The sequence below is a fragment of the Alligator mississippiensis genome, chromosome 11 (assembly GCF_030867095.1).
Source record: "Alligator mississippiensis isolate rAllMis1 chromosome 11, rAllMis1, whole genome shotgun sequence".
NCBI lineage: Eukaryota > Metazoa > Chordata > Crocodylia > Alligatoridae > Alligator > Alligator mississippiensis.
In genome coordinates, this window is record NC_081834.1 from 39,280,098 (window position 1) to 39,308,039 (window position 27,942).

The following is a 27,942-nucleotide window of genomic DNA, read 5'->3' on the forward strand; positions in this document are numbered from 1 at the left end:
ATCCGTGATCCCCAACCTTCTCCACCTCCAATTTCTCACCTGCCATGATTTTCTGTTAAATTTATATCAATAGGGAGGCTGTTTATAGAAGCTGGGGGGCTTACTTCTTGTTGCCTGTGTCGTGGAAACACACACAGAGTACTTTTGGGTCAGGTCAGCAGAAGCTTTTATTCAAAAGAAACTACAGCTGTAGGGGGAGTTCCAAAGTGACATGGATTTCCCAAGCACTTGGAAGGGGTCCCCCCCCAAGAGCAAAATCAGGAGGCTTATATACTTTTTAACAGTCGCTTACAACTCACGTGATCATATAGTGAAATTAGCATGAAAAGCGGCTATAATATTACTTCATTATTTCTTTGCTGTTATCAGGATGGGAATTATGGGGGAGATAGGGTTAGTTCACAAACCTCCTTCTTGCACCTGGAAATCTACTTTGTACATACTTTTTTTTTTTTTTCTACCTTCAAGGCCGCGGTGAGCGAAGCATTTGCAGAAGAGTTACAAAGAACAAACACTTGCCCTTATCTGTTCTACTGTACTGAGCCAGCAATTCTACACAAAGCGGTTATGTCATCTTATAACTAAAATAATCAAAGTTTAAGGCATATATTTTTTCTGATTCCACAGCCCCCCCCTTTGAGACTATTTAGTCTCACTTTAGCCTTAAATTTCCATTCTCATGAGCCCCTCTATTTCATCATGCAGCCTTTCATGTTTTCTTTCAATCTGCTCACACTTTTGTAACACCATTATTCTAGACTCTGCTGTGGGTTTTCTTGCCTTGCTAAAGCTTCCCCTGCTGGCTTTCACGCAGCAGAGGATCAGTTGCATTAAGACATAGAACATTATCAGAACTATCAAGACAAACAATATTCCATACAGGATTTTCTTGCCAAGGGCCCCGAAATCTGGGAGCCAGGAGGTTAGCCAAGACCACATTTCTTCTAGACCCCAGTCAGTATTTTCTGAGGCCACTTGATGTAGGACCCTTAACTGATTTCGGATTTTGCGAATGTCAGTTTCGATTCGCATGTCCTGATTGACATAGACACAACAGGTGGAGTTTACTAAGGCACATACTCCTCCCTGGGATACCAATAGGTAATCTAGGGCTATGCGGTGTTGTATAGTTACTTGTGAGATCTGGGAGATCTCTTTTTGCAGAGCCTGAATTGCATCCGCAGTGGCATTTCCCATAGCTTCCATTGTGGCTGAAATGTTAATTATGGCTAGTTCCAATTCTCTTACTCCAAGCCACGGTATGAAGGTTCTCACAAATCGATGGAACCCTGTGTTTCTGGTAGCTAAGGGGTTAACCGCCCTTTTCATGTGATGGTTGAAATTTTTTACTTGTTCCAGATATATTGCACTATGCATTTCGAAACCAGGGATAACACGTCCAAGAGTGCATGCCCCCACCCAATTCCAGGGCAAGATTTTATGAGCCCTGTTTCCGCAGAGCCAGTAAAGGCCTGGGGCAGAAAGGGTACTCAAATCTCGGCAGTTGTTGTGCCCTATCCGGCACTTTCGATTGATATGCATCGTATAGGACGGTCCACGTTCAGCTGTTATTCTGCTGGACCGAGATATATTACAAGAAGTAAAATTGGAGTGAATGTAAAATTCTGATCTGTTTGCAATGAGAGCAACATGAGGTTCCTTAGAAAAGTTGTAGACCATGAATCCTGTACAATTGAGAGAGGGTACGTTACCCAACAGGATTCCACTGGTGCTACTAGGGCTATAATCTAGAGTAGTTAGGCAATGAGGGTAGTGTCCTACAGGTGTGGCTTTATTATAAGCTCCGGTGTTGTTGGATCTGTAACAGAAAGGCGCCTCTACTCTTGGGGAGATTATCCAGTTAGCAGGGGCGGCCCTCCATTCTTTAGGAGCGGATCGATGGGCAGCTAACGAGTAGTGTCTAACGAAGCCGCCGTTTATTGTTCCCCATTGCTGGAGGGATATTGGTACTCCGATCATTGGGATTCCTTGGTGTAGGTGTGCTGGGCTGTGAGAGCATATCCAGCAGTCACTTTTATTTCCAGCTTGAGCCACCGCATGGGAGATCTGCAAATACAAATTTTTCTCCCACCCCCCTTGGGTGATACTGAGATACCCAAGTGTGATATATAAGGATATCAGTGCCATTTTTAGATACAGGAGGGACAAAGAATCTTAACAACAAACATAACCAGCACCAGTAAGAAAAAGAACACTACCAGCCAAACCCAGGATGGCAGCCAAAGTCTTTCTTCGTCCTCTGGGCTCAAGTTACCTAAAGGACTGATAATGTCGGCTCTTGGTCTTGATCGAGGTGGTGATCTTCCGAATGGGAGCATTCACTTTCTTCGAGGCCGAAGATGATATCTTCGTTCTTCAACTGATGAATCCGGCTGGGCTGAGGTGTTGGGTGCAGGGGAGAGGTTACTAGCACTTGCACCCTGATGCTCCTCACTTGCCTGAGTGAGGTCCTGAGGGTCTTTGTCCTTGGCCTCAGGGAAAGATCCCAACCTTGGTTGGAATACAGCTGCTTCGGGGTCCAATGGAGGTGATACCTTCTTGCAGTGCGAGGCGTGAGTCCACGTTTGGTGACCTTGGCAACGAACAGCAGAATTAGTGGTCAGAAGTACCTGGAAAGGTCCTTTCCATCTGGGTTGAAGTGCGTTTTTCCGTTGATAGACCTTTACGTAGATCCAATCCCCTGGTTCGAGGTTGTGACAGGGAACATCCGGTGGTTGAGGTAAGGCTTCTTGGACCTGTGAATGAACAGACCTGGCATACTTCATTAATGCCTTGCAATAATTTAGTACAGTTTCATCAGTTAATTGTAGGTCTGTTTGGTGAGGGGCAACAGGTGGTGTAGCTGGCATCCTCATGGGTCGTGCCATGAGTATTTCATAAGGGGTTAGGCCATGTTTTCTGTTAACAGTGTTTCTAATGTGCATAAGAGCAATGGGCAGTGCATCAGGCCATTTGAGGCCTGTTTCAGCACAAATCTTCGAAATGCGCGTTTTTAAATCAGAGTTTTTACGTTCTACAGCACCACTTGACTGTGGATGATAACTACAGTGTAGGTGTTGCTGTATGTTGAGTGCTTGGCAGATGTTTTTTACTATCTGTCCTGTGAAATGGGTGCCACGGTCACTATCTATTGTGAGAGGCAATCCAAATCTAGGGATGAATTCTTTGAGCAATTTCTTTGCTACAGTGATGGAATCAGCACGTACGCATGGGTAGGCTTCCACCCATCCAGAGAACACATCAATAATAACAAGAATGTATTCATAAGAACAGCACTTAGGTAGCTGCACAAAATCAATTTGCAGATTTACAAACGGTCCCCATGGAGGGGGATGGGCTGCGGGTGTCGTTTTTACCCGTTGCCCAATGTTGTGAGCTAAGCAGATGGGACAGGAGCTACAGTACTGTTGTGCCATGGAAGGAAAATTTGGGGCAAACCAATTTCTTTGTACTGTAGCAATCATTCCTCCTTTGCTCGTATGGGCCACAGAGTGGGTTAAACGAGCAAGATGTGGCAAAAGCTCTCTAGGCGCCACCAGGCGGCCGTCCGGGGAGCGCCAGAGAGAGTCGGGGTGCAGTGAACATCCTGCACGCAGCCAGTCATTTATTTCCTTTTTTGGGGCCTGATTTTGAAGAAGGGCCAGACTTGAAAGGCTAGCCAAAGGAGACTGGTCTGCTGAAAAACAAACAAAAACAGAGTTAGGAGCCTGTGGGCCAGAAAGGGCCGCATTTCTGGCAGAACGGTCTGCCAGATCATTTCCTCGTGTGACATCATCAAACGGTTTCTCATGAGCTTTACATTTAACAATAGCAATAGCAAGAGGCAATTGAACAGCTTCTAAGAGCGCTTTTACATAACAACCATGACTGATTTGGGTCCCTGATGAAGTGAGGAACCCTCTTTGTTTCCAGATTTGTCCAAAATCATGAACAACACCAAAAGCATACTTAGAGTCAGTATAAATGGTTGTGGTTTGATTTTTTGCAAGAATGCAAGCACGTGTTAAAGCAATGAGTTCAGCAACTTGAGCAGAACGAGCTTGGGGTAAAGAATAGGCTTCCAAAACAGCATACTGAGTGCATACTGCATATCCCGCAACTAATTTGCCTGCATCATTTCTAAGACAGGAACCATCAACAAACAAAACAAGGTCAGAGTTCGGGATAGGAATGTCCTTGAGGTCAGTTCGAGGGGTTAACAATTGAGTTGTGATAGACAGGCAATCATGAGGCTCACCATCAGAGGCAATAGGCAGAAGTGACGCAGGATTCAGAATTGAACAGCGATTTAAGGTTACATTTGCAGCTGACAGTAGAAGTTTCTCATATTTAGTAAGACGGGAATTGGAAATGTGCTGAGTTTTGCCCTTGAGCAGAAGGGCCATCACAGCATGTGGAACTGCAACGGTTAAAGAGTGTCCCAAAACTAGAGAATCTGCCTTTTCAACCAACAAGGCAGCAGCTGCAACTGAACGGAGGCAAGGAGGAAGTCCCGCAGCTACGGGATCAAGGGCAGAGCTGTAATATGCAATTGGGCGATGCTTTTCACCATGCAGCTGAGTGAGTACTCCTAAAGCGATTCCTTCCCGTTCATGACAAAACAAGGTAAAGGGTTTCTTATAATTAGGAAGTCCAAGAGCAGGAGCAAGAGTGAGGGCTTGCTTAAGGACCACAAATGCTTGTTCGGCTTCAGGAGTCCAAGGGAGGGGTTCCGGGGTGGTATCATGAGTGAATGCTTGCAAGGGTTTTGCGAAAGCAGCATAACCCAGGATCCACTGTCTACAATAACCCGTTGCACCTAAGAATCCCCTCATCTGTTTTCTAGTCATAGGTTTGGGAATGTTGAGGATAGCTTCAACTCTACTAGGGGAAAGGTGTCGTTCTCCTGCTGAGATATCATGCCCTAAATAATGTACCTTAGACTTGCAGAGCTGCAATTTAGATTTTGAGGCCTTGTGGCCTTTCTGAGCTAAAGCTGTGAGGAGTGTCAAAGTATCTTGCTCACAGGCCTCTAAAGTGGGCGAGGCTAACAATAGATCATCAACGTACTGAACAAGGGTGGACCCCCCTTTGAACGTGATAGGATCCAAATCTTTTTTTAGGATCTGGGAAAACAGGGTTGGGGACTCTGTATATCCCTGAGGGAGTCTTGTCCAGGTATATTGAAATCCCTGATAAGTAAATGCAAACAGATACTGGCTATCCTTATGAACGGGGATAGAGAAAAAAGCAGAACAAAGATCCACTACTGTGAAATATGTAGCATCTGAAGGGATACAGGAAAGAATAGTGGCAGGGTTAGGGACCACGGGGAAAGCGGGTAACACAGCGGCATTTACAGCTCGAAGATCTTGCACAAAGCGATACGTATCTTTACCAGGTTTTTTGACAGGTAGGATAGGTGTGTTGCAAGGGGAGCGTATTGGGACAATAATCCCTTGCTCAAGGAGTGAGGAAACGACAGGCTTGATCCCTTCCTCAGCTTCCTTTGAGATGGGGTACTGCGGGACACGAGGAAGTGGCTTGGCAGGGTTCAGGATGATACGCACTGGTTCAGCACTCAGCATGTGCCCCACTTCATTCGCATGGGTGGACCACAGCTGTGGAGGTACTCGTGCCAACAGTTCCTCTTGCAAGAAGGAAGTGTCAGAATCAGAGTACTCCTGGGTTAGCAAAGCCACAAGCTCGGTTTCCCTATGTTCCGGTACCTCAAGGTAAACACCATCTGGGCTACAATAAATCACGCATCCCAGTTTACACAGCAAGTCCTTACCAAGAAGGTTGACAGGTGCACAGGGGCTAAGAAGAAAGGCATGATTTTCAGACAAAGGGCCAATAGAGATGGAGACAGGTTCAGAGACGGGATGTGGGATAGGTTGTCCGCCTATACCGACAGCATTTACAGTTTCAGGAGAATAAGGTAGAAAAGGAAACTCAGCAGCCTTTAGTGTGGAGCGGGACGCTCCGGTGTCGACCAGACAGGAGACAGGTTTACCAGAAATAAGGCATTCAACAAACGGACCAGATTGGTCAGTAGCAAGCAAAGGAGCAATGATGTCACTGTCCCTCAGGCTGTCCTATTCAACACTGGGAAAATTGACAGGAAGTGGAGGTGGGGGCTGGGGTCTGGGTCCTTGGCCGGGGCGGTTGGGGCATTCTGATTTCCAATGTCCTTCTTGCTTGCAATAATGACATTGGTTCCCATAGCCTGGGTTTTGTGGGCTCAAGGATCTATCTCTTCCCCTGAATCTACCCGGGCCTCCCCTTCCCCGTCCTCGTCCCCTTCCTCTACCTGGACCCTGCAACTGAGAAATCTGTAAGGCCATTAACTTAAACTCGGCACTGTCTTTAGACCGTTCCAATTTGTTATGAAAATGGTTAGCCGCAGCAAGGACTTCGGTCAAATCTTTAGTTTCCCAGCCAATAATTACTGTTTGAATTTTCTCAGCAATTTTAGGGTTAAGTCCCTGGACGAATGCTGCCACTATTGCTTGTTTAGCATTTCCGACTGGGTTATCCATTCCTGAGTATCGTTCAAATGCCTGTTTGAGGCGTTCTAAATAGTCACTGGGGTGTTCATTTTTGTTTTGTTTACAGGTATTTATTTTGGTCCAGTCTGCCTTTTTTGGGCAAATTGTGAGAACTGCCTGAACCAAAGCATTTCTCTTGTCAATAAAGTCTTGGCCAATCCCTGGGTTTTGATCTGGCCAAGTACAGGCAGCGTACAGACGTAGCATAGTCTCCTTGGGCAAAATGGATCGCATGAGCTGATTAATGTCAGCCCATGTTGGATTATAACAATTTATAACAGTCTGCAATTCTTCCTGAAATTTTTCTGGGTCTTCCCTGATTTTTGGGAACTTTTGAGTTAAATTGTAGAGATCACCTGGAGTCCAGGGTGCATGCACAGTTACTATATTTTGTCCATCGTTGCCAATGCCTGGCATTTGTCTTAGGGGGTAAACTTGTGCAGTTCGGGATCTCAGATTGATGGGAGATCTTTCCATGCCTATTCCCATTCTTCTAAATACACCTGTGGTGGGTTGTGACCCAGGAGTAAATTGCCACACTGGTGATGATTGAGTGGCAGATATGGTGGATGAGTCCGGACTATTAAGCTCCGTGGATGGATTTACTGAAGGAGCTTCAGCTAATGGGTCACTAGCCTGGGCTGCAGCCTGATGTTGAACCGGTTGTTGCTGATGTGGGAGTCCCAGGAGAGCCGGGTTCGAACAAAGGTCAAGGATATCCTCTGCTGGCTCCGGTGGTGGGGGCGCCCCGGGCAATGCTGGATACATTGGAGCGGTGGCCAGCGTGTAATTTGGGGGAGCAGCCAATTTCTCCCGAACAGCTTTTAACTGCTGTTTTAATTTTTCTTGAGAGTCTTTTAGGCTCCTAGTTTGAGATTCTGTCCGCCTTTTGGACATTTCATCATACCAATAAAAGAACGCGTCCCACTGGTTTTGTGGTGTTTTGGATCCACGGGACTCTAACGCCCCTCTCAAGTGCACTATTTTATCCTGATCAAATGTTCCTTCCTGTGGAAAATGTTTCACAGGATCATCCCTAGTATACCAGTTCCACTTATCCAGGTACTTGCAAGTCTCGGGAGAATAGTGTGTGTACATAAAGTACGCCGGAGTCCCCTTAGGGGGGACAGGAATCTGTTTAGACTGACTTGTTCCCATTTTCAGTCACACAGGGAGACGTAGGAGAGGCTTATTTAGGATGTCCGGGCCGCTCAGTGCCTTGCCTCGCAGTTTTTCACTGCCCAGACAAAAGGCTTCTGACCCGACACCGGCTCATAAAATGGAAATGGGGAGGGAAACACTAGAGGGATCCTTTCACTCCTGCTTTCGGCAGAAGCTACTGGGACGAGGGGTTTGGAAAAGACAAAATCACTCAGACGCCCTGTCCACTGGGTCACGAGGTTCCAGTTGGGTCCCCTTGCTTTCAAAACTGCCCTGTCAGGCAGAATTGGGGCGGCTGAACCCAACCGTAGTCTCAGTCCTGGTCAGTGGCTCATATTTCTAAATACACACACACATTCATTCAATAAGCCCTGTCCACTGGGTCACGAGGTTCCAGTTGGGCCCCCTTGCTTTCAAAACTGCCCTGTCAGGCAGAATTGGGGCGGCTGAGCCCAACCGTAGTCTCAGTCCTGGTCAGTGGCTCATATTTCTAAATACACACACACATGCACATTTATTCAGTCAGCCAGACCTCCTACCCCACACCGCCTTAGTTAATTAACTACAAGCCCGATGTGCTGTTGGATGAAGGTGCCTCAAACAGTTTCTCCCTAAAACGTACGTTACCAGACACAAAATGGGATCCTTTACCAGACAGAAAATTTTAGCCGGCAGTAAGGTTCAGACTGACCTGTTTTAACAAGGTTCAGATCCAGTTACCACGGCCAAGTTGGGAGCCTACAGGCAGTCCTCCTCCGAAACCCCAATAGAGATTTTGAATTAGGTCTCTTACCTCTCAAGTTTGGCGCCTCAGGGTTCGGGGGGGGGGTAGCCTGCGGTCCTCCTTCCTCAGCCTGTGTTCTGGATCCGAGTCACGGCACCAGGAATTGTCGTGGAAACACACACAGAGTACTTTTGGGTCAGGTCAGCAGAAGCTTTTATTCAAAAGAAACTACAGCTGTAGGGGGAGTTCCAAAGTGACATGGATTTCCCAAGCACTTGGAAGGGGTCCCCCCCCAAGAGCAAAATCAGGAGGCTTATATACTTTTTAACAGTCGCTTACAACTCACGTGATCATATAGTGAAATTAGCATGAAAAGCGGCTATAATATTACTTCATTATTTCTTTGCTGTTATCAGGATGGGAATTATGGGGGAGATAGGGTTAGTTCACAAACCTCCTTCTTGCACCTGGAAATCTACTTTGTACATACTTTTTTTTTTTTTTCTACCTTCAAGGCCACGGTGAGCGAAGCATTTGCAGAAGAGTTACAAAGAACAAACACTTGCCCTTATCTGTTCTACTGTACCGAGCCAGCAATTCTACACAAAGCGGTTATGTCATCTTATAACTAAAATAATCAAAGTTTAAGGCATATATTTTTTCTGATTCCACACCTGTTACCTGTCTCCTCTCACCTCACAGGTGTACTCCCTCTTTAAGAGGGCCTTGGTCACTTTAGGGGCTAGAAAGGCGACCTCCAGCAGCCCCCATAGTTATGCCCATGCCTTGCAGATGCCAATCAGTATTTTGGAGAGGTGGCCCTCGCCCTGACTCTGCACTTGGCTCCTCAAGCTTCAAACCATTGTTGGGGCTTGTTTCTTCTGGCTTCCACCCCTTTCCTCTAGCTGCCTTCCCGGCCCTCCTACCAAGGTCCACTGTCCTAAACCTCAGCTTCTGGATCCCAGCCCTGTCTGACCCTCTTGGTCTCCAGGTCACTGGCCCTGGCCTCTTGTGGTAGCCCCCAGGGTCCCAGCACCTCAATAGGCAGCTTGTGTGCTGCTCTGCCCCAGGGGTCCCCAACTCTGGCAAGGGAGGTCTATACTGGATTGCCTCTCAGGCACCCCTGTGGCCTCTAAACTGCCCCTCATAGCCACAATCCAGTCCTCTGGTCTTAAGCATAATATAAGTATAACAGAAAAGCCCTGAGTCTTTGCTCCCCAGAGTCCTGGCACTGGCCAGGTGGGCTCTGGAGTCCATGTGAGCTTGGCATGCGTTGTGGGGGGAGGAGAAAAAAATGTCTCAAATCCACAAGGGCTGCCATTCCCAGCTAGGAAGCTCAGGGCCACATAAAAAAGGCTTGAACTCTCAACCTGCTGATCCCCAGCTACCCACACAAGCCCTTTAGCTACAGAAACTGGTTATAGAAGCCCCTCTCTGAAGAACTTCAGTGGACAAATGCCCTCCAATATTACAATGCAAAGAAAGCTTATAAATAGATTTAAGAATGAATATTTTCTTCCCTTGTCATTTTCCCCATGTTTTAATGTTAATATCATCCCAAGTTTGTGTGTGTTCTGAAGGCAGGCCAAGAGATGTCAGAGTGAGGGGAGGGGAAGAGGGGAATCCCATTTTGATGACAGCTCGCATTATGGCATCATGCACGATTCATACCTTGTGTGGCTGTCTCACTCTTAGAACGCATGTGGGTAGGGTATTACCTTTTCACTCCGAGGGCATTGTGAATGTTTAAATTGCAATATGACATGTACATAGTAAGTCATTTTCACTCTCTTATAAAGACACAAGAGGGGTTTCTAAAGATTACTCAGGCTAATTATAATTATCTACAGTGATTATTACAACTCAAGAAAGCCTTTAGTAACAATAACAAGTGTATGTACATCCTAGAAGGACAACATAAGGCAATACACTCTTTCTATTTCTCACTGCACTGGAGTGGCAGTCAGGCAATTTCTCAGCCACAAAGTCTTGGCCACCTCTGATACATATAGCACAGAGCCAAGTGGAGCACAGCACATCATACGCTTGACCCTTGGGCTTGTTAGATTATGCGATGGAAGTAAGAAGGAAAGAAGCTATGCAGATCAGGGGTGTCAAAGACATGGTCTGTGGGCTGGATCTAGCCTATGCAGCTGTGTCAGTCAGGCAGCAGGGCTCCTGGAAGGGCCAGGAATTTGGGGCAGAGAAAATAGGGGCAAGGCTCACTGCCAAAATCCTGTTTTTAGTGGTGTCAAGGGGAATTGTGTCTGAGCTGGCAAAGCACTCACCCTCACCTTCAATCCTAATAGTGATTATTTACTTCTCAATACAGGGGGGAAAAATCTTCAACACCCCCAAAGTCTATTTAATGTTATAAAGACCATTATATATAATTGTGTTATGTTTACTTAGCTGATTACATATGAGATTAGGGGAGAAAATGTTGGAAAGAAATTACAGCTCTAACCCCCTCTCCAAAACAAAGTGATTCCTAAACATTTAGATTTACTGGACTGGATTCACTTACCCCAGTGCCAGTAACAAAGCATGGCTGGAGATGTATATATCAGCAGTTACAAGTCAGTTTTCAAAATCTGGGCATCAACTGAGAGGAGGAATGTCTGAGCAATAATCTATCAATATGAATGTACTAGCAAGGTCATAGTACTGTGGTAGTTATGATGACACAGGGAATTATGTGAAAAGTCATGTTTGGTTATATCTTTTGTTGGGCTAACTATGTATTTGGGAGAAGAGTTAGCAAGATGTTGGGCTGATAAAAGATATTACCAAAGAAATCTTTCTATGGATAGGAGGCATGTTAGGATTCTGCATTCATTGATAAACTAATGTTTCCCACCTGACATTCCTCTCACTATCTGTTTAATGATGAACTCATGTCATACACTAGAAAATGAACAGCACTTCTCTCCTTTATAACATCATGTTTCGCAATTTAGACCAGAGGTTGGCAATATTTTTGGGCAGAGTGCCAAAAACACCTGCAACCTCAACGTCTAAAGATGTTGGCGTACCAGAGGAGGATGGCAGGGGAGTTGCAAAGGGCCTAATCCTTGTGGCAACGTAGCCTCATCTCCTTCCCTGCTGTCTCCCCCAAGGTGCGTGTACCAAGCAAAATGCCATTGCATGGCATACTCTGGCACCCAAGGCAGGGGTTGTCTGCCTTTGATTTAGATGCATCTCTCAGGCTGTCTCTCTACAAGGCAGAAGGTGTGACTTGAAGATTGTGAAGGCTACTGTGTAGGAGTTATCTCATTGTATAGTCACAAAGGAGAAGAGGCTGGGGTAGCTTTGCCTTAGAAGAACAGGTTGAAGTGAATGCCAGGCCTCTCCCAGAGGTTTCCCCTTGATTTATGTTGCCAGCCTTGGCCATTTTCAAGGGGCCTAGACTAAGGTACAGGAGTGTTGCTAAGCAGAAGGCCCAAAGCTTGTCTCTGAGTAACCATAGTGTGAACCTTTGTGGATGTGACAACTAACTTGGTCAGTAAGTAAAGGAAACCATCAAACAATTAAACAAAGCATATGGTCTGAAAGGAGATAAGGGGAGACTATACATTAAATAATCTATATACACTATATCATCGCTTTATCTTAAAGTATTAGTAGTAGTAATAATTGATGTAACCAAATGGATTGAATGCTATTTTGCTATAATAGATACATTTTTGTTAAAATGCTTAGATAATTTGTAAAAACAAAAACAGCCTTGTCAGAGAAGACCATAAAGTAAAGTAAAGAAGAAACTGGAACAACATTCCACAATGGGAAAGAAAGGAGATAAGAAACCCTTCCACTTTCCCAAGTATATAAATTCCAGCTAATTGACTCTTTCCAAGTCCGCAAGTAGTCTGGTTCAGTCCAGTTCCAAAAGTTTCAGTGAAACAAAGAAATTTAAATAAAGCAATCAGAGATCATTTATAAAAATATTAAAACCAGCCATCTCTAAATATTGGGCATAGACTGGAGGGAAATTTGGAGAATGTAGCAAATTCAAGAAGACCTGTTGCCACTCTGCATGCAACCCTTTTCCCACCTCTTGTCTCGAGTCTCCCTAGCCGGTATAAGTGAGAATCTTTGTTGTGCTGTCACACGTAGCCAGATAGACTTTGGGATAAATGTTTGTTTTCATGTTTTAAAGTGCAAGCAAATGAAAGCTGGGCTGTAGACCTGTTTATGCCTCTTATCAGTAGCCCACCCACAAGGTTACCTGTAAGCTGGGTAACACTAACTTTATTTCTACTTGCCCACTATAAACTGCCACTTTTACAATGGCAGAGAGGAAAGGCGTTATGCTACTGGGACATGGGCAGTCAGACCTAAAGGTAAGAGCTGAGGTTTTGGAATCAGAGCCACACAGCTACAGGATGAGTTGGGATTGTGAATTGTGGTCAAAGAGTGTGGAGGTAGGTCAGGAAGACAGGGTCCAGTTTCAGGAATCAGGATCAGAGCATCCTGGAGCAAGGAAAATGTTACTCCAAAGTGAGTGTGTTGAGCAACCTGTAGGCCAGCCCGGGATGTGCTTTGTACTAAGGCTCCTGACAGAGAACTTCACTGTTAGGGCAAGCTGACCCTCAGGGACTGACATGGAGTAAGTCTCACTTCACAGACATCCTTGTGGCAAACAAAGACCTCCTCTGTATGTGGCAAGCAACTCTGAAATCCAATACATCTAAAACTGAGGAGTGCTGTCAGTATCCAAGTACACACAGCACAGATGAAAGTTACTGATATTGTGTGTGTGTGTGTGTGTGTGTGTGTAGACACACGCATGCATTCTTAAAAAAAGCATTTTCGATTGGTCAGTTTCAATTTTATTTCTGGGACCCTTAGAAACCAGACCAAACCAGTTTGTCAGTTGTCCTGGAAGTTGTCAACTAGCCAATATTTATGTCTCTATAAAACCGAAGTTTCATAGTTTCATAGTAGCTAGGGTCAGGAGGGATCTGAACAGATCATCTAGCCTGACCCCCTGCCACAGGCAGGAATGGATGCTGGGTTCACAAGACCCCACTCTTGAATTTGCCCAAGGTAGGGGCGAGGACCCCCTCCCTGGGAAGTTGGTTCCAGATTTTGGCCACCCTAACTGTAAAATATTGCCTTCTGATCTCCAACCTAAACCTATTCTCCATCAGCTTATGACCATTGTTCCTTGTCACCCTAGGTGGTGCTGGGGAGAAAAGGGCTCTGCCTATTTGCTGTTGATCTCCCCTGATGAGCTTGTAGGCAGCCACCAGGTCTCCCCTCAGCTTCCTCTTGCTGAGGCTGAACAGGTTCAGGTCCTTCAGTCTCTCCTAGTAGGGCCTGTCCTGCTGCCCACTCACCAAGCGCGTGGCCCTCCTCTGAACCCTCTTCAAGGTTGGCTACATCCCTTTTGAAGTACGGCGCCCAGTATTGGATGCAGTACTCCAGCTGTGGCCTGACCAAAGTTGCATAGAGGGAGAGTATCATCTCTCTGGACCAGATTGAGATGCATCTTTGGATGCATGACAAGGTATGGCTGGCCTTGCTGGCTGCGGTCTGGCATTGGCGGCTCATGTTCATCTTGGAGTCAATAATGACTCCAAGATCCCTTTCCGCCTCTGTGCTTTCAAGAGAGGAACTCCCCAGCCTGTATGTATGCTGTGGATTCCTTCTCCCAAGGTGCAGCACCCTGCATTTGTCTACGTTGAACCCCATCCTAGTCTCACCTGTGATGGAGGATTTCTTAACCCTCCCTTCACCAGCTAAAAATATCTCCTTGTTACTTTCCTGCTTTTCTATCCTTACTTTATGGTTACAACAACAAAATTACCATTTGTATCTACCTCAGAACATATAGTAACAGCATAAACTGCATAAGTCACTAATAATTTTTAATAGACCTAAGGCTGCAGTATGGACATATACTCTAGACCAGTGCTTCTCAAAGTGGTGGTCCGTGGACCAGTGCCGGTCCACAAGCCACCGGTCGCCGGTCCAGAGCGAGTTGCCAGGAAAGAAAGAAATATATTTTCAGAAACATAACATTGATATGTCATAGCGCCACAGTTCGTATGTTCCAACACTCCAGGTGATGTCACGTCGTGCGAGGTGAGGAAAGAAAGAACCAGCTGGTCGTGCATTTGTGTAGCGCTGTTACACACAGTTGCTGCCACCGGCTGAACCAGGCACCAGTCCCTGGCCCACTGGAAAAAAAAATTGCCAGTCCGCCACATCAGATAGTTTGAGAAGCACTGCTCTAGACGTGTCTACACTATGCATTTACTGTGGAACTGACTAATTAGCTCTGCAGCCAAATCTCTGCATCTACATAGTGTGACCCTATTAGGCCACAATAAACTAAATTAACTCCTCTGTAGATTAGTACTTGTAAATACAAGTACTATCCTGCAGCAGAGTTCTTTAGTGTGCAGCAATGTACGTGTAGATGTTGCTGGGGCACAAGTGTGCTTCAGTGCAGGGGCTGCCTGCTGGCTACCCCTGCACTGAAGCACCCTCATCATGCCCCAGTCAATGCCTCCACAGCGTGTTGATCTGGGTCCAAGCAAACCTGGGCTGCCAGGCTGACCCCCTGCCAGCTGGGGCTGTTCCAACCTGGCTCAACATGCTGCGGTCCCGGAACACATGTAAACACAGCACCAGGAGCAATAAACTCCAGCATGAAATGTACCAGAGTTTATTGCTTTGCGTTAATTTCACATGTAGACATGCCGACTGTGTGCAATTTTGGTGGTCTAAGATTGCTGGTCTAACTGACTAGGCCATAAGCTGTTATACTTTCCCAGAACACATTCCCCTGTCATAGTCTGAGCCGGGATCCTCTCCCCACCCAGAACCAAGGGCAGATTCTCTCCCCAGTGAAGGAGGCAGGTGGGAAAACGAAGATTGGTACTTCCTTATCAGCATCTAAAACTGCTACACGCCTCCCTTCATAGTCCAGACAGACCCGGATCCGCCAGGGTGCTTGGCTCAAGGACAGAGGAGTGCGAGGAGCTGTGAGAGCCTGGTACTGGCCCTCGCATTGCCACATAGCCCAGATCCCTGCCTTAGGGTCCAGGCTGATCCGTCCCTTCCTGCTCACAGACTCTTTAGCCACTCCCACAGCCCAGTTTCCACCAACCTCCACATCCACCTCCCAGCAGTGTTTCCCTGAGGTGAATCCCTCACAGCCCAGCACACACAGCCATGTGTCAAATCTCTGTGGGTTATCGGGTACATCCTGCCGTCTCATTCCCCATCTCACAGTTTTGTGATCTTCAGACAGGATAAGATCAGGGTGAGCAGTGTCTGGATCCAGAGTCACATGCACTGGGAGAGAGAATCACAGTGTCAGTGGCAGAGATCAGCTCTGGAGCAAGCTGGGTCATTCCTCCCACATCCAGTAGCCCTGTTCTGGCTGGCACCATTCTGGACCCCAAAGAGCTGCCTCCGTCTTGGACCCCAACATTAAACTGACATGGCTCTACAGTTCCTCGTCCTTCTGTAGCTTCTTGTTGGTTTCTAGAAGCTGCAACTCCCTGTTCCCCTGCTGGGGCTGCCATTCCCAATAGTAGAGGCACAACAAAGCAGAAGGGAAGCAAGGATAAGGTTGAAGCTCTGAGGAAGAGCCATTCAAAAGCACTATGTAGGAATTAAGGTGGGAACAGGTGATTTCAGGCCCAAAGAGAAAGGAGGTGGCAGCTTCTTCACAGAGCATAAAGCAGTGATCAACTGTACTGGGAAAGCCTGGGATTGCTTCCTGACAAGGAGGGTGGAGAAGAACTGGCAGGACTGGCCCTCTCCTGCCAGGAACAAAGACAAGAGCGGCTGGAAGGGTAGTGATCGCTACTCCCACTCTGAACTGAGTAGTAAGGCTGCAGGTATATATTAAGCCAAATGACATGGTCTGCCTTTAGGCTACTTGTGTGCCAGGCAATACTCATGCTTCTCATTGTTGTCAGGGGTGGAGAGGATTGTTTTCATGGAAATATGTTGTTCATTAAAGGGAAGCTTTCGCCAGCACTTACCCTTTATGTAGGAGCCCAGAAGCTCCCCTCTTCTTTTCTCCAGGTCACATGGTAGAGTTTCTGGAGGGGAAAAGGGTCACAGATATTGAATTCCATAGCCTTTGATTTATGATGCCATCTCAGGAGGCTGCCTCTCTCGGGAGAGCTATAGTAAAGCATTCAGTAGGCCATTTTGCTAAATTTCAGCCTCAGTAACATTTCTGAGATCAAAGGATGTGAGCTAGTCTAATGTCTGGGCCCTGACTACACTTGCTCAATCCATCAACTTTATATATTTTTTATGAATAATCCAGCTACTGACCCACTGGCCAGAGCCTATTTTCTCCCACAGTCTCAGAGACTCATCCCCATTTTCCCTCTCAGAGCTCTTTTTGGTACCTTTGAATGTCCTCAGGGTCTCTTTTAGGGCAACATTTTTCTGGGAGAAATCTGCAAGTCTTGCTTTCAACTCAGAGGGAATCTCCAGTGGCTCCTGGAACTTCCCCTTCTTGCACCTGGAAAACATAATTCTGCATCTGTCAATGAACTCTAATCATTTAGTCTGATTCCTAGCTAGTGACAGTCATTGTTCAAACAGGCCACCTTACCCCAGAACATCCTATGAAGATTCTTCCACTGGTCTGAAGAGACCAGACCAGCTTTGAGGCTCAAAGAGGAAGCCCTTATGGCTGAGTCTCATTTGGCCTCCATGCTCAGATGGTCAGTTTGCTCTCATATTTCTGATGGGTTTTGTGTTGTGGGCATCTGTCCACTTGGAGAATCAAAAAGCCCCTACCTCAGATCATTTAACATGTGTTTCTGACAAGGCCCTGGTAAAAGATCCTCAATCATTCCTAACCTGGGCAAAGTTGTAAGGAAGAAATCCAGAAAACCCCTGGGAGATTTATCATTCCTGAAAAATATCTGAGGTTATCATGTCCCAGAGGAAGTTTTCAGTTATTGCTGGACCTGGACAGAATTGTAGACAGTGATCTAGCAATGAAAGGCCCCCTTACACAGATGCTTAGGGCAGCCAGTACCCCCTTGTATATAGCAGTTCTGGGAAATATTTTAGGTTAGTAATAATCCATCCATCAGAATGGAGAACCCCAGAGTTTGTCTAAAAAGTGAGATCCTTGGGGTTAAGTTCTCCAGAGAGACTTGTATCCAGAATATGACTTGCCCCTCCGATTGTGCTGCAGAACCTGGGGAGATGTGGTTGTATCATGGTCTGCTACCCCTTCCCAGTGCCAGGAGAGGTGAGAGGAACCATGTACCTGCTCAAGGTGTTTCTGACATCCTAGAGAGGAAAGAAAGAGAAAGAGAGAGGCTCTGAGTCTTGCATGCCACATACTAGGGATGCAAGTATGGATATAAATATGCACAGAGTGATGGGGGTGTCTAAGCTAATGTTAGCGGGGGGATTGATCTCTGGTTGTGGGACTCCAATGTCTAGAACTCAGGAGTCTTTCCTTCCCTGTGTGGAGCACTGGGCTGTCATTACTACAGTCTCACCTGTAGGAATTCACTTGCTGGTTGCTGGCACTTCCTCTCCATCTCACTGATCAAGTCACTGAGACGGGAAATCTCCATGGACAGCTTTTCATTCTGACTCCGTATGATCTCCTTCTCCAACTCTCCCAGCTGGTCCAGCAGGAGTCTCTCCTGTTCCTCCAGAAATTGGTGCAATTGTTGAAATTCAGACACAAGCTTCTGTCTCTCAGCTTCTGTCTTTTGCTGTAAACCAATAACGAAAAGTTCTGACTGTGCTGGAAAGAGAACTTCTTGCAGACCCAAAGGGCATTTCTACACAGCAGTGACAGTGTGGCTCAGGCACAGAACTACTGAACACATCCTCACTAGCCACTCTGGAGAGCAACCTCTCCAAAGAGGCCCCATCAAGGCATTCTTGGGTCTGGACCATGTGAACAGGAGTAGATGGTCAAGGGATGATGGAAGCAATCCAGCCAGGGCATGACACCACCATCATATAGACATAACCTAAGACAACTGAACTATCTCCAGTGCCCGCCTTCTGGGTGGGTGATGTGGGCAACTGCTCAGGGTGCCATGGTCAGAGGGGCACCACCCTAAGACAAGTGAATTGTCCCCAGGGTTGGCCTTATGGGTGGGCAACATGGGCAGCTGCCCAGGGTGCTGTGGTCAAGGGGGCGTCCCATACGCACACATGTGTGAGCAACCCACACTCACAGCAGCACTCTCCCCACTCTTTACCCCACCTGCTCTGTCCAATCCCTGCCACAGGCAGGAGGAGCAGTGTCCAGCTGCTGCTCAGGAGGAAACCAGGCCAGACACATGCAGGCACGGTGACACCTGCTTCAGTCCACCTTATTTATTCGTTTACAGCAGGAGCAGTGCTTGCCCATGGGGAAGCAAGTTTCCCGATCCAGCTCAGTAGCTCCCCCAGGGCTCTATTTCTGAAACTTTCACTAATGCTACTACATACTTAAACTCAAAGAAAGGGCATTAAAATGCAAGTTCTCCCAAGGTGCCCTTTTCAAGTTTTAGGCCCCACACTTCAAGAAGGATGTGGACAGATTGAAAAGAGTTCAGCACAAGGCAACAAAAAATGATCAAACACTTCAGAGACAAGACTTATGGGGCAAGGTTGAAAGAGCTAGGGTTATATGGTATAGAGAAGAGAAGACTGAGTGTGGTTTTTTAACAGTCTTCACATACCTGAAGGACAATTATAGAGAGGATAGAGATGGGCTTCTCTCTGTGGCTGTGGGAGCCAGGACTAGAAGAAAGAGCCTCAGACTGAAGCAGGGGAAATTCAGGTTGGAGATTAGGAGGCACTTTCTGACTCTGTGGGTGGTCAAGCATTGGAAGAGGCTCCCTAGGGAAGTAGTGGAATCTCCATGCTTGGGGTTTCAAAAGTAGGTTTAGACACTTGGCAGGGAGCTGGACCAGGTGATCTTGTGAGGTGCCTTCCAGCCATACCTTCCTGATTCCTATGATGATATTGGTTTATCTAAAATACAAAGTCTTCATTCCAAAACCAGCACATTCCCATGCTATCTTGTTTTCTACCAAGCCTTGCTTTGTACCAAGCAAAGGCTTTTGTTCTACTTCCTTAGTTTTCTTAGATGATGATCTATTCCTTCAAAAAGTCCTTAGCAATTAACAATTTGATTCTTTTGCCAAATCCTTTTCTGTCATTTTAATGAGGCCAGAGACTTTGGGCCAGACAACAGCCACCTACCAGATAGTCCTGGATTCTCTCATCTCCATTCATTTTCAATCCAAGGAGCTTTTCTTTGTCTTCACTTAGAGTCTTCAAATAGGTCTGAAGTTTTTCCTAAATAAACATAGATTATTTGGATGATTTAATTTTGACTGGAAGTAGATCTCTGTGGGTTCTCTTTTCCACCAAAGCCCTAAGGCTCTAGAGTTACTTGGAGAATGCAATATTTTTGTGCCCTCACGGGTACTCAAGAAATAAAATCTTACTAATGAAAGCAGCAGTGTTTTGGATTGAGAGTGTTTGAAACTATTTGGTCCTTTTACTGGATCTTGTTACCCTAGTAGGAGACTTGAATCACAGGGTGGTGAACCATAGGTATATTTCATCTGGTGGGGAAAAAAGTCCATTTTCAGGCAGACTTACCTAATTGAGTGATTTAAGTCCCAGGTACCACAAAGGATAGATGTAAAAGCTCAAACACATAACTCCCACTGATCTGAAATGTTTAGTTGTTATACTGGTTGAAAGGAACTGGTATAAGTGTAAGTGTAATTGCAGCCATTGGCAATCCTGGTTAGTGTTGGGAAGGGTTAGAGTTACCCCAAATTAAGCCCTAAGCTTTCACAGTGTGGTGCCCTCTGGGGAGTCTGCTGTCAGGCTGTGGGCTATGGGAGACTCCAAGGACTGGGCTGTGTGGCAGCAGGGGGAGGACAAATGTATGCCTTTGTGGCTAGTTCAAGTCCTTATCCACACATGCAAAAATCCATTCAGGTTCATAGATTCATAGATGTTAGGGTCGGAAGGGACCTCAATAGATCATCGAGTCCGATCCCCTGCATAGGCAGGAAAGAGTGCTGGGTCTAGATGACCCCAGCTAGATGCATAGATTCATAGATTCATAGATGTTAGGGTTGGAAGGGACCTCAATAGATCATCAAGTCCGACCCCCTGCATAAGCAGGAAAGAGTGCTGGGTCTAAATGACCCCAGCTAGATACTCGTCTAACCTCCTCTTGAAGACCCCCAGGGTAGGGGAGAGCACCACCTCCCTTGGGAGCCCGTTCCAGACCTTGGCCACTCGAACTGTGAAGAAGTTCTTCCTAATGTCCAGTCTAAATCTGCTCTCTGCTAGCTTGTGGCCATTGTTTCTTGTAACCCCCGGGGGCGCCTTGGTGAATAAATCCTCACCAATTCCCTTCTGTGCCCCCGTGATGAACTTATAGGCAGCCACAAGGTCGCCTCTCAACCTTCTCTTGCGGAGGCTGAAAAGGTCCAGTTTCTCTAGTCTCTCCTCGTAGGGCTTGGTCTGCAAGCCCTTGACCATACGAGTTGCCCTTCGCTGTACCCTCTCCAGGTTATCCGCATCCTTCTTGAAGTGTGGCGCCCAGAATTGCACGCAGTACTCCAACTGCGGTCTGACCAACGCCCTATAGAGGGGAAGTATCACCTCCCTGGACCTATTTGTCATGCATCTGCTGATGCACGATAAAGTGCCATTGGCTTTTCTGATGGCTTCGTCACACTGCCGGCTCATGTTCAACTTGGAGTCCACTAGGACTCCAAGATCCCTTTCCACCTCCGTGCCACCCAGCAGGTCATTCCCTAGGCTGTAGGTGTGCTGGACATTTTTCCTCCCTAGGTGCAGCACTTTGCATTTCTCCTTGTTGAACTGCATCCTGTTGTTTTCTGCCCACTTGTCCAGCCTATCCAGGTCTGCCTGCAGCTGTTCCCTGCCCTCCGGCGTGTCCACTTCTCCCCATAGCTTTGTGTCATCTGCAAACTTGGACAGAGTACATTTCACTCCCACGTCCAAGTCGCTGATGAAGACATTAAAGAGTATCGGTCCAAGGACCGAACCCTGTGGGACCCCACTGCCCACACCCTTCCAGGTCGAGACCGACCCATCTACCACGACTCTCTGGGTGCGACCCTCTAGCCAATTCGCCACCCACCGGACTGTGCAGTCATCCACATCACAGCCTCTTAATTTGTTCACCAGTATGGGGTGGGATACCGTATCGAAGGCCTTCCTGAAGTCCAGGTATACGACATCCACCCCTCCTCCTGTGTCCAGGTGTTTCGTAACCTGGTCATAGAAAGAGACTAGGTTGGTCAGGCACGATCTGCCCGCCACAAACCCATGCTGGTTTCCCCTCAGCATAATTTGTCCTGCCAGGCTCTCACAAATGTGAGCCTTGATAATTTTTTCAAATACTTTACCAAGGAGGGAGGTGAGACTGACCGGCCTATAGTTGCCCGGGTCCTCCTTCCTCCCCTTTTTGAAAATGGGGACCACGTTAGCCCTTTTCCAGTCCTCCGGGACTTGGCCCGTGCGCCACGAGCATTCGAATATTCCCGCCAGTGGCTCTGCAATGATGTCGGCCAGTGCCTTCAGCACCCTCGGATGGAGCCCATCCGGGCCTGCCGACTTAAAGGCATCCAGTTCTTCCAAATGACTCTGCACCACCTCAGGATCTACGCATGGAAGTCTGGCGCCTTGCTGCTGCCTCTCTACAACCCCAGTGAGAGACTTGTCGTGCCCCTCGCTTAGGAACACTGAGGCAAAGAACTCGTTGAGGACTTCAGCCTTGTCCCCTCTATCTGTCACCAATTGCTTCTGCCCATTTAGCAGCGGTCCTATTCCTCCCTGGGCCTTCCTTTTACTCCCTATGTATCTAAAAAACAATTTCTTGTTGTCCTTTACTTGGGTTGCCATCCTCAGCTCCATGGTAGCTTTGGCCCGCCTAACTGCCTCCCTACAAGCACGAGCAGAGGAGGTATATTCATCTTTAGTGATCTCACCCTGTTTCCACTTTTTATGTGCTCCCCTTTTGGCCCTTAGGCTGCCCTGGATTTCTCTGGTCAGCCATGGAAGCCTCCTGGCCCCTTTCCCTCTTTTGCCTCGCTCGGGGATCGTCTTGCTTTGTGCCCAAAGGATCGTTTCCTTTAGGCACAGCCACCCTTCTTGGGCACCCATCCCATCAAAACTCCTACTCTGCAGTGCTTCCTTGACTAATCGCCTGAGTGCAATGAGATCAGCTTTGCTAAAGTCTAGCACTTTCACCCTACTAGTTACCTTACCCACTCGCCGTCTTATGTTGAATTCTATCATAAGGTGATCACTGTCTCCCAGATAGCTACCGATTTGGAGGTCCCCTATCATGTCATCTCCCGTTGCCAATACCAGATCCAGTATGGCATTCCCCCTAGTGGGACCATGCACCTCCTGTGTCAGGTGGAGGTCCTGTACACAGGTTAGAAACCTGCGTGAGCGATGGGACCTTGCTGTCTGCGTCTCCCAGCAGATGTCCGGGTAGTTTAGGTCCCCCATGACTACCGCCTCTTTAGCTTTTATGGTCTCCGAGAGTTGCCTCAGGAGCCCCGCATCTATTTCTTCCCCTTGGTGTGGGGGTCTGTAACAGACCCCTACCACCAAATCCCTTTCTCCTTGCCCCCCATGTAGCCTAACCCACAATCCTTCTACTTCCTCAGCCTCGGATTCTGTCTTGATGAGGGTTGATGTATATTGCTCACATATCCAACCTCCTCTTGAATACATATCCAACCCCCTCTTGAAAGGTTGCCATAGTTCAGCATCACCTGATGGTTTTGCTGGAATCCCATGTAATGCATGCTTGCTGTGGTAGCCTGCATGCGACTGTTTAACGCAAAGGAGCTGGAGTGCAAAAACATCAACCACACAATCTTGACAAGGTGGAGATATGAGCCCAGTGGCAAGGGAGAACCCTAGATGACAGGAGACCTCCATCTTACTGCAGCCTTCTTCCATCTTTACAGTGGTTGGGATCCTGACATCTTCCTCCTGATGCATTGTTGAGGACTTGGGGTTTGGTCTGTGGTTTGTCTGGAACCTCCCATCAGCCCTGCTCACCATGGGTGACCCTGCTAGGAGTGACAGACTCTGGACAACATAGCTTATGTGATGCATGTGTCCTTGGCAGAATAGTGTGCTATCTGTAGGAGGCCAGGTATGGGGATGCTCACAGTTTTTAGCATAGTGAGCTCTTTGCATATAGGCTGGGCAGCTGAATTAACCCCCCATAGACCCACTCAGGAATTCAGCATCCCCATGGAAGCTTCATCTCCTTGACAGGCATGGGACCACTTACTCTGGAAGCTTTCCTTTCTCCCACAGGTACCTCATCAGTGCTTGGTGCTGCAAGGGAGGCAGCATGGTCTACTGGTCAGGGCAGAGGGCTTGGCCTTGGAGCACTTAGGTTCCACCCCACTGTGTGTGACCTGGCTGTCCCTCAGCCTTTGTCTCCTTCCTGCGTACCTCCTCCCTTTAGATACTCAACTGCTCCAGGATCTCAGCCTGCTTGTGTCCAGTGCTCAGCCTGACCAAGATCAGGTCTCATTTGGAGTCTACAGATGTAATAATTCCCAGGAGATATGAGAACAGAAATAAATAATAATGAGTTATCACTTCCCCTTCTATGTTCTGAAGGCAACAGGGGTAGATCCAGGGCAGGGTGCACTGGTCCTGTTGCACCTCTCATTTGATTCCTGCTCCACCCAAAGTTTAAAACAAACTGCCTGGCAGTGGCAGCAGCATTTCGATTGAGGCAGGAGTAAGAGTCAAAAGACTTCACGGCTCATCATCATCATAATGTACCAGATTTCTTCAAAACATTTCATTCCACAGGTGTTAAGGAACCTCTCTTCTTTAGTGCTCTTCAGTGGTTCCACTAATCAAGCTGTCCTTTGCTTTGCAATTCAGCCCTCTGTAAACTGCTCCTGATAAGGTAGCTTCTTTTTCCTCAGCCCTGCAGACTGTTTTCTAACTAGCGAGAAACTAGGCCTGTGCGAATTGGCAGTGATCCAATTCGGCTTCAGATCCAGCTGCTTCAGATGCCAGAGATTTGATCTGGTGCTCTGGACAAGGTTTCTGCTTCCATTCGGCCGAAGCGGCTCCGAAGCTTCGGAGCCACCTTGGAGATCTGGCCATAGGGTATAATGGGGAATCAATGAAATATCTATAACTTTGTTGTTTTTTATCTTATTTGGATGAAACTTGCAGGGATGGTGGCCCCTGATGATAACATGAAGTTTACCAAGTTTCAAGAATATCGGTGTAGGTATTTTGGGGGAATTGTACCCCAAATTCTTGAAAGCAAAACTCATGTCACTTCTATGTGTTGCAACATAAAGGGGTCAAAACTGCAGGGATGGTGGCTCCTGGTGAGACCACAAAGCCTACCAAGTTTCAAGAAGATCAGTGCAGGGGTTTGGGGGGAACTCCCCACAAGCTGCGGACAAGCAAAACTCATGACAGGGGTGACCCTTTGTGTGTTAAGGCGCAATGGGGTGACAGCTGCAGGGGTGGTGGCCCCTGCTATGACACCTGCCAGCTGTGGAGGAGATCGGTGCAGGGGGGTTGTGGGGCCCTGCACCCCGAGCTGCTGACAGGCAAGACTCGGGACATGGATGCTTGTGGGACTGACTGTCTTGGGGCAGTTGATTGTCTGTATTGATTATTTCCTCTCCTTAGTCTCTGCTTTTGTAGGTGTTAATTGATGGTAATTAACTGGTTACATTAGCTACGTCCTGTGTATTGAGCTGTTTACTGAGTGAATCATGACTGATTGGTAACTAGTAACACAGTAGCTTAGCAGCCAGGCCTGCAGTAGTGTCTCCCACGCCCCAACACAGAGACAGTCAGTTGCACAAGCACCCCTAGCACGAGTTTTGCCTGTCAGCAGCTCGGGGTGCAGGGCCCCAGAAACCAGAACCCTCTGCACTGATCTCCTCCACAGCTGGCAGGTGTTGTGGCTACAGCAGGGGCCACCATCCCTGCAGGTGTCACCCTGCTGTGCTTTAACACACACAGTGTAACCCATGGCACGCACAAGTTTTGCTTGTCCACAGCTTGAGGTGCAGTTCCCCCCAAACCCCTGCACCGATCTACTTGAAACTTGGCAGGCCTTGTGGCCTTATCCAGGGCCAGCACCCCTGCAGTTTTCACCCCCCTGTGATGTAACACGTACACGTGACATCAGTTTTGCTTTCAGGAATTTGGGGTGCAATTCCTCCTGAATACCTGCACCAATCTTATTGAAACGTGGCAGGCTTCATACTCTCAGCAGAGACTACAATCTCTGCAAATTTCATCCAAGTCGGACAAAAAACAACAAGGTTATAGATTTTCATTGTTTCCCCATTATACCCAATAGCCAGATCTCCAAAGTGGCTCCGACGCTTTTCCAAAGCACTTTGGAAGCTCTGAACTGCTTTGGGAAGCCTAACGAGGCCAGCGCTTTGATTCAGACATGCTGCTTCGGACACCGAAGCGTCCGAAGCTTCTCTGGATCCAGAGCTCTGTCCAAAGCCTCGCACAGCCCTACTGCAACATTAACTCAGGTGCAGAATGTTAATTAAGGTGAACATTAATACAGGTGAGGAAATAGCTTTCAGTGAAGCATTGGATACACTGTCGAGGCAGCTAGATTTTGTTTTACGAATCTGAATAAGAGACATTTAATTCTAATGACTACAGGACTAAGGAAACAACTTTTGATTATTTTCCCTAGTTTGTTATATAATGTATGATATAGCAAGTTAATGCATATTCCAATCAAATTATTTTTGTTTTTTCTTTGATTCTAAACTGAAGAATACAGCCCTAGGCCCCTAGCTTAATAGTAAAGTTTTCAGTTCCTTTTTAACTGGAGAAAAAGCGTGTGTTGTTTTATATATGATGATGATGATGATGATGATGCACCACATCATCTGTACTTCCCTTTTCAAAATCCTAGATCTGCCCATTGTCACATACATGAGCCAGCAGCTCTTCCGATTTACTTTGCACTGATCATTTAAGAACTTCCATTCTACAGAACATTCCCTTCCACCAGTCGGAAATCCTTCAGAAAAGGTGTCCCTGCATCAGAAAAATGTTTCCCATATCAGATTTCTTTAAGGTTTTCATTTCCCACCCCCCTCTCTGGCTACATTAAAAAAAATGTACATTTCTGCTTATTACTTCTTCCATACTGTAAAGGCTTTACAGAGCTGATGATTTTGTTTGCACTCACAGCTGTAGGAGAGAGAAGTGGAGTGTGACAGGCAAGTCGTGAGGAAATCAAGCTGTCATTAAGACCCATGGATTTCAGAGCACAGCAAACCAAGAACTCCTACCTTGTACTCCTGAGCAACCTTCTCAACTGGAACAGTGTGAGCGTGGCATCTGTCACACACCTCTTCAGTCTGAGTCTCTTCACAGAGCAGTTGCAGAGCCTCCTGGCTTCCCTCTCTCATGTTCTCCTCTCCAGCTCCCTTGGCTGCCTGTAAACTCAGCTGTTTGGTTATTTTGACAATGTTTGCCAGCTGCCTGTTTGGTCTGAGATTTCTCTGTGGCATGACTTGTCTGCACTGGGGGCAGGAGCAGTTTGGACCCAATCCATCCCAGCACTGGCTGATGCAAACTCGGCAGAAGTTGTGCCCACAGTCCAGAATCACCGGATCTTTGAAGAACTCCAGGCAGACGGAGCAAGTAGCTTCATGCTGGAGACTCCCCACAGGGCTCTCTGCAGCCATGGCTCCCACCGAGCCGTTCAACAGGGTGTGTTCAGTTCTTCAAATTGAAGAATACACTGCATCTAGACAAGGCAGGGCAGCAGCTGGGTGTTTCCCTTCCTGGGTCTGACTCATGCTGTTTTTGCTGGGCTGGAATGAGACAGGTACTGCAGTTCCCACTCTGGAGCCTTGTATGAGAATGGGGATAGCAGACTTGGGGTCATGAGGTGGAATTTGTTTCTTTATTCCTAGCTTCTAGTTCCTTATGCAAAAGGAGTTTCTGGATCATTAATGTGGGGATAAATCGTTACTGCAAGCTGAACTGGGATTTGTTTCACACTCATTTGTGATCATTACTAGCAGTAGTTGAATAAAACATTAAATGCTGCTGTATTCTGTGACGAAACACAGAAATGATAAAACTTGTATTGAATCCAATGCAGGAAAAAACACTCTCAGGGGTTACCCCAAGTGGCACATTGCTGGGACCAGGGACTTTCCTAAAGAATCTGGGACAGAGCATGGCCTTAATCAAAGCTCACTGGCAGGCTGCCACAGAACACTTCCCTAGGCCAGTCCTCTATAAGCATGGACTTTGACTAGGAACTCTGCTAACTGCTGTCTTGGGTCATCACAAGTGACATGTCACGGTGACCAGGAGACTGTCCTGAAGGAGCCGGGACAAGCTTTGGTTCAAGTAGTGCCATATTGACTGGCACTCTGCTACTACATGTCATCCCCTCTGCCAATCTGTTCAACGAGTGGCATGACTCTTGAA

General features: G+C 47.1%; 1 protein-coding gene across 3 annotated transcripts; it reads right to left on the bottom strand.

Annotated features, from left to right (window-relative positions):
* Nucleotides 1–427: 427 nt before the first annotated feature.
* On the bottom strand, nucleotides 428–27,356 carry LOC102573712 (zinc finger protein RFP). 3 transcript variants are annotated; one of them, XM_059714837.1, is made up of 8 exons: nucleotides 26,787–27,354; nucleotides 19,648–19,743; nucleotides 17,937–18,158; nucleotides 17,699–17,721; nucleotides 16,821–16,936; nucleotides 16,443–16,502; nucleotides 15,557–15,744; nucleotides 428–2,756 (listed from the first exon to the last, which is right to left on the bottom strand). In XM_059714837.1, exons 1-8 carry the CDS (start codon nucleotides 27,183–27,185, stop codon nucleotides 2,340–2,342), a joined length of 1,521 nt encoding a protein of 506 aa, XP_059570820.1. In that variant the 5' UTR covers nucleotides 27,186–27,354; the 3' UTR covers nucleotides 428–2,339. The 3 variants fall into 3 exon arrangements, with proteins under 3 accessions (XP_059570820.1, XP_059570821.1, XP_059570822.1); XM_059714838.1 differs by lacking the exon at nucleotides 19,648–19,743 and having other exon boundaries at nucleotides 26,787–27,356; XM_059714839.1 differs by lacking the exon at nucleotides 15,557–15,744 and having other exon boundaries at nucleotides 2,523–2,756; nucleotides 26,787–27,351.
* Nucleotides 27,357–27,942: the final 586 nt, after the last annotated feature.